At 47.0% G+C, this 6,632-nt stretch overlaps 1 protein-coding gene across 1 annotated transcript; it reads right to left on the bottom strand.

Moving 5' to 3' along the window:
- Positions 1-256: 256 nt before the first annotated feature.
- Positions 257-6,493, bottom strand: MSX2 (msh homeobox 2). Its single transcript, XM_065029541.1, has 2 exons — positions 6,013-6,493; positions 257-2,412 (listed from the first exon to the last, which is right to left on the bottom strand). The coding sequence occupies exons 1-2, from the start codon at positions 6,365-6,367 to the stop codon at positions 1,988-1,990; spliced, it is 780 nt and encodes a 259-aa protein (XP_064885613.1). The 5' UTR covers positions 6,368-6,493; the 3' UTR covers positions 257-1,987.
- Positions 6,494-6,632: the final 139 nt, after the last annotated feature.

Below are 6,632 nucleotides of genomic sequence, written 5' to 3'. Positions count from 1 at the left end.
AAAGAACAGAGGCGCCTAAAAGCCGTTGTTAAAAACAAGGAAACCTCATAAAAGGTTTGGCTTTCGACTTTGAATTGTTGACTTGCAATTCACCTTCATGTGCTGTAAATTTGGCTTTAATTCAGATTCAGAAAGGGGAAATAATCATAAAGGCAACCCAAATGCTTCTTTGAACTTGACCCAGCGGTGCAAAACACACACGGAGAGAAGTTACTTTTTAAAGAACTCCAAACACAGACCCACAAGCAATTAAACATGTTTTTTTCTTTTTTAAAATTTAATTTGAAATAAGAGATAAGAAATAATAAATCTTCAATAAAATATATAAAATTGTACAAGGCATCCCTTTCAAAGGGACTTTCCTATAATGGAAGATTAGGGACGAGGGGAAGGGAGAGGGGAAGTTCACTTATAGTGGGTCCCAGGTGGCGACAGTGCCTGGGTCAAAACAACCAAAAACCAGCCAAAACTAGTGGCTTTTTTCTTTCTTTTCTTTTTTTTCCCCCCTTTCCCTTGTTTGTTTCCTTTTTTCTTCCAGAACAACACGCTAAAAACCAATCCAGGATAAGCTCTGGAGTAACTTTCTCACAGAGTTCAGCAAGAATAATACACATAATACAATAGTTACAAGGAGAAGCCTGGGGAAGGTCCTGCCGGTGCATGGGAAGCTCCCGCAGGGACAGACAGGTTACACAGTCTCTTGGCATCCCACCATCCTACTAGTAGAGTTGTTTGTGATACCTGGATCTCTCTTAAGAAGGGCTTAAAGTATGAGTCATGTTGGCATCCTTAGCAAGGGAAGGAGAGGAAGACTTGGAGCATTCTTCTATTTAATACAGACTGATGCAAATACTAATAAAAAACCCCAAACATCTCCCAGAAGTGTTCAACAATCCTTTGCTCACCACCACTCTGGAAACAACCCACATCTTTCCCCGGAAAGCTTCCTTCCCTCTCTTCTGGTTTTCAAATAACATTGCAGAGCCAAGATTACCTGGCTGTAGCCAAAAATTTCTGAGTATGCCAACAGGAAGAGATAAAGACCCAGACTGCCTAATAACCCTCCGTTGCACTTTACCTCCCCTCACAGTGCTTTAGAAATGCTGAAGCTGTTTATACAGACAAAGGCATTACAGGAGCCAATGGTGGATGAAGTTGTTGCTCTATATTTAGGGCCCCTGATGCTCACCTTGTTGCAAACATCTGTCAAGGTATGGGGTGCAAAAATTTTCCCTACCCCCAGAAATGCAGGAACTTGCTGGTTCCAAACATTGCTCAGACTCTACTGGGTCTAGTTTCTATTTACACGGTGTCTTTAACTAAGGGCTCTGTTTTCTTATTAAAAAACCAAAACAAATCAAAACAACAGAAAAACAAAACAAAAGACAAACAAACAAAAACAATGACCAAAACAACAAAACAAACAGAAAAAAAAACAAACCAAAACAAACAAAAAAACCAAAACCAACCAAACCTTTATTAGATCTTTTCATTTCCCGCCCCCCCAGACCCCATAGTTAAGCCATGACACTTGAGAGTGTGGGTTTAGGGCATGCACCCCTCTTACTTTAAATATGCGTTGGCCCCATCAAGAAGGCATCAGAAAATCTCTGCCTCCCTAAGATGAAATTGCTTTTTCACCTATTCCTTTTTATTCTGGTTTTATGTGCACTGTACAAAAAACTTACATTTGCTCAAATGCTTTTTTTTTTTCCTGTTTATGTTTTTTTTCTTTCTTTCTTTGTTTTTTACACATTTTTTTTTTCTTTGAGGATCAGACTCTGAGCTCTCAGAGTGTCTCGGAAGACACCCAACCCGTAGCATACAGGATGCCTTGCTTTGCTAACGCAAACTCCTGTACGCTCAGGGTGGCGGATAGAAAGTGTGCAGAAAGAATGGCCAGTACTGGCTGGGGTCCTGCCTTCTCAGGGCTGGACATGATCCACCAGGAAGTCTGTCTCACTGTCGCTTTGTCTTTTTGATCTTCTTAGGACAAGTGGTACATGCTATATCCAACAGGAGTAGCATAGAGTCCAACAGGCGGGATGGGGAGCACAGGTCTGTGAAAAGGGTAGGATGTTCCATACAGTGAGGCAGCCTGGATGGGAGAGTTGATGGGGAAAGGGAGGCTGAACCCAGACGGCAACATGGGCTTCGCTGCCATTTTGAGCTTCTCTAGCTCAGCTTCTTGCAGTCTCTTGGCCTTAGCCCTCCGATTCTGGAACCAGATTTTGACCTGGGTCTCTGTGAGGTTGAGGGAGCTGGAGAACTCGGCTCTCTCGGCGATGGAGAGATACTGCTTCTGGCGGAACTTGCGCTCCAGAGCCAGCAGCTGGGAAGTGGTGAATGGGGTTCGGGGTTTCCTATTCGTCTTGTGCTTCCTCAGGGTGCAGGCAGTGGGGCTCAGGTGTCCTGCAAGGAAGGGAAAGGCCGGTTATCACAAAAGCAGGGAGACCTTGGTGCTCTGGAGAGATGTGCTGCTGCTGAGGGCTGGGGCAAGGAGCGGGGGGATCTGAAGGAAAAGTCCCAACAGGTGATACCCTTGAAACAGCGGATGTCTTTGCAAGTGGCTCTGGAAATCTCTTCCTGGCCAAAGTTTTGTTCACAGGACTTCAGCAGATGTCCTGGAAAGTGGAATTTATGCTCAGTGATTTCAAAAGGGCAGCTTGTAGGCAAACAGAGCACGAAGGATTCACAGCTACACACACAGCACATCACTTTGGGATTCACATCATAGGGGTCACATCTCGAGCACACAGAACAGCTGTCTTGGGAGCTGCAGAACTGGAGCAGTAATTCCAATACAGCACAGGACAAACACATACGCAAAAGCAGGACATCCACAAAAGGACAGTGGTGCAAGAGACAAACCCCACTCCAGGATTTCTTCACCAAGACTAACAAGTCCACACTATTTTTTTTCTGACAGCTCGAAAAGTAGGTCTGATATTTTTTTGTGGTTTAGACAGATGGTTGTTTTTCTTGCTATTGTTTCTTCAAGAGAATTTTTTCCCTCTGCTTACTAACTTTTCAAGGACTATTTTCTGTTTTCCAGCACGTATCAAAAAAAAAGAAGAAAGCGGAACACTCCTTCGCCAACATTTGGCTTTTATGACAAAAAACCCACCCCATAGCTGCAGCATCTGTAGTCAATACAAGTCAGTCAGGAGATCATCTACCTTTCTTGCTCGCTTTATAATCTTAACCAGGTCAGGCACATTTGCCTGCGATGGCACATTGCTTACTTGTCTCTAGATTCACTTCACTAATAATTTTGCAATCTAAAGAATAATTTAAAAAGCACACAGCTGACTTAACAAGCTTGATATTTGGCTGTGTTTCAGATCACTCCCGGGCCACAGGACAAACGACCCTATCTCCCCAGCTTGATACAGAAAATGACATACAGACTCCTCTTAAGCAGCTGCTAAATTTTGTACGTGCTGTAGTGTCTGGTTCAAGCGCCTGTCACTGTTTGCAGGTCGTGTGTTCTGAACTCTTTTAATTGTCTTTTACTTTTTTTTTTTTTAATAAACTGGACCACGAAGCCGTTTAATTGAATACCATGCAATTAAAAAAATGCCACGAGGAAAGTGTTCAAAAGTTTAGAAAGGGGAAGGAGAAAACAGCTACAGCTGAGAAAATTAAATGTATCTTCTTACTCTTCTACTAGATGCTGAACGCGATAAACAAATCCCCCTTAGAAAACAACTTGTCAAATAATGTCTTAGGATCACACGGGGGCATTGTAATAATTAAGGTGCTCACTGTGGCACTTGGTTCACTTCTAAAAACTACAGTGAATTCACAGTACGCTAAATCGATACCACATTCACTACCGCTCACCCCGTCGTTCTACTCTCTCTTTTTAAACGCAACCTATTTCTGTTCTCGAGGTGATGTTCCCCAAAGACCCAGCTAAAAGGGGGTTCTTTCCAGGAGGGATGGTCTACAAGGGCTCCGGGGATCTCCCCAGCGCCTTCCTCGGCTTTCGAGTCAGCCCGACACGTCCCGACTTTTGCTACGCACAGGGGAAACCGCAAAAACGTGCTTTTAAGTTAAATCCCGGACAGCTATTTTCCCCGAAATACACCTAAACGTACACGGGGCTTCTTCCCTCACCACCCCCCAAGTGACTGAGAAACTCTGATAAGGAGCGGGAACTGTCGCCACCGCAGACGCTGTAATTGCGTTTATCCCGGGCCAGTCCCCGAACACTGGCCGCAGTGATTTGTTTCGCTGTTTTTTTGGGTTTATTTCTGTTTATTTTGCGTTTTCTGGCCAGTGTCGGGCAAAAAATAATCACTTGAAGACACGGTTCCCTCTCTGCGCTGCTCAGAAGCTAACTTTACAGCTTTTCCCCCTGTTCGCTCCACCCGTAATATTCCTAATAATAAACCAAATAGCTGCTTCTTATGTCAAAACCCTCCACGGACAGACGGGCTTCTTGCCGGAGAGCCGGTCATTGCCTTTTGCTGTGACACCAGCTCTGAGGGGTCCGAGAGCCGGGGAGGTGGGAAATCAGAAAGATGATCGAGGCCGAAGGTCCTTCCCTTCCCTGACCGTCATTTTTCACCCCAAAACCTGCCGAAATCACTGGACCCGAACTCCCTAGCTACTGAAATCCTTTTCAAAGTTACTGTGCAGATCTTACGAACCGCCGATTTTAACAGAGAAAAAGGAGGAATTTCGAATAAAAAAAAAAAAAGTACCGTGAGAAAACTGGGCCTTGTCTAAGTCTGGGGTTTAGGGCAGTTTTAGAGAAGGGGGTCAGGTAGGAACACACACTTCACGCTTTTCCAGCATACTTGAGAATACGTGAAAATCGCAAATTGGAACCACACAGGGAATGACATGGACGGGCTGCTTCTCCTCTCCTGGGCCGTCTTCCAGCAAGTTAGAAATCAAATTAATTTGGGGTTATCGGAAAGGAAAGGAAGCGGCTGAAAGCCAAATCGAAATGATGGTCCCAAATAAAAGAGGAGCTGTAATAATGCTAAACTTCTTTATTGCATTATTAGATTTCAGGAGCAAATTCTGCGAGACTGCCCAGCTCAATAGTTCGCGTCCGTAAAGTCATTAACTTAAATAAAGCAGAGCATTTAATTTATACCAGGGAAGTCGGAGATGTGTGGAGGAGACAGGATCGATTTGCTAATACAGGTGTACAGCGGCCAAGGCTCTGGGCCATGGGAAGGCAGAGTTTACCACTTACGTTTTGCACCTTTTCTTGAAGGTATTTTGGGGGTTTTAATTTATTAAAAACAGTTATTTTTTTTAAGGGATCTCCCCGAAAGCGAAATGCAGTTCAGCGCAGACACAGCAGCGCGGCTCGTACAGTAAAAAGGTTTAAGAAGTGACTTGTCACCTCCGATCGCTTGTCCTTAAGGCTGTGGGGAGGGGGTCGAGAGACATCGCAGGGAGCTAAAGAGGTCAGGCCCGGTTCGAGAAACTTTGACAAGCACCGAGGCAGGAGAGACCACGGCGGGAATTAGAGCGCAGAAAGCGCGCAAGGGTGGAACGGACAATTCCTGAGTATTTAAGACCGAGAAGATTGCTTTAGAACATTTGGTGTAAGGGAGAAGGAACAGGGAGAATCTCAAATTCTCGTTGCAACAGGATAAATGTACGATCTGGCAGCCGGTTGAGCCGAGTGAGCAAAGGGATCTAATCCGTGGTAGCTCCTGATTTTTCTATGGTTTTAAAAGCATTATATGTTTATATACACACATGTTATCATATATGTAAATATATAACTCCATAAATGTATATAAAAATATATATGAACAGATATGTAACAACCATATAAAAATCACACACACGTAGATATAAATACATATATAACGTATTATATATGTATACACCCAGCGTGCTTCTGAACTTTTCGGCACCCGGGGAGCAGCGCAGCTCGGGGACCGGCGCTCGGAGCCCGGGGCCGGAGCGCTGCCCGCCCGCCCTCGCTCCCCGGCCGCCGCGCAGCCCCGCGCAGCCCCCGCTTCCCCGGCCACTCACTTGGCGGAGGGGAATATCTCCCGGCCTCTTGAATCCAGGACGTGCCGTCCTCCGAGTTCTCCGATTTGACCGAAGCGGTGTCGAAGGTTTTTGTAAGAGCCCCGGGCGGGCTGTGTGCGTCCCGGGAGCCGTGGCCCGGCAGCAGCAGGTTCCTGGAGGTGCCCACGGCCGCCCCGTCGGCGCTGCCCCCCGCCGCGGCCAGCGGCAGTTCTTTGGGGGGTTTCTTGTCGGACATGAGGGCTTCCACGCTGAACGGCAAGCTGGACACCTTGACTTTGTGGTGCTCCTCAGCGCCGGCCGCCGGGCCCTCCTCGTCGGAGGAGAAAACCTCCTTCGCCTTGGAAGGAGAAGCCATCGCGGGTGCGGAGCGAGGCAGGAGCGGGGCCGCCCGGGGAGCTGCGCTGCGCCTCTGCCCGGCCCTGCGCGGGGACTGCGCGAGTGAGGCGCTGCGGGGCCGCCCCCCTTTTTCCCCCTCTGGGGGCTCCCCGGCTCTTTCCTCCTTTGGGAAGTGGAGTAAACGCCCCGTGGGCCAATCAGGGCCCGCGCTGGGGCCTGACGTCGAGGGGTGACTCACACCATTGGCTCGGGAGCGGGAGGGAGGGGAGAAACCTGGGTTTTTT

Source organism: Columba livia, chromosome 14 (genome assembly GCF_036013475.1).
Source record: "Columba livia isolate bColLiv1 breed racing homer chromosome 14, bColLiv1.pat.W.v2, whole genome shotgun sequence".
Lineage (NCBI taxonomy): Eukaryota > Metazoa > Chordata > Aves > Columbiformes > Columbidae > Columba > Columba livia.
The sequence above is the reverse complement of the archived record's forward strand: the minus strand, read 5'-3'. Positions and strand labels throughout refer to the sequence as shown.

What these genes read in the sequence shown, in the direction of transcription:
- MSX2 (XM_065029541.1), bottom strand. Translation starts at nt 6,367, where the DNA reads ATGGCTTCTCCTTCCAAGGCGAAGGAGGTTTTCTCCTCCGACGAGGAG. An exon ending in GAGATATTCCCCTCCGCCAA is followed by an intron (nt 2,413 to 6,012) that starts GTGAGTGGCCGG and finishes CCTTCCTTGCAG; the next exon opens with GACACCTGAGCCCCACTGCC.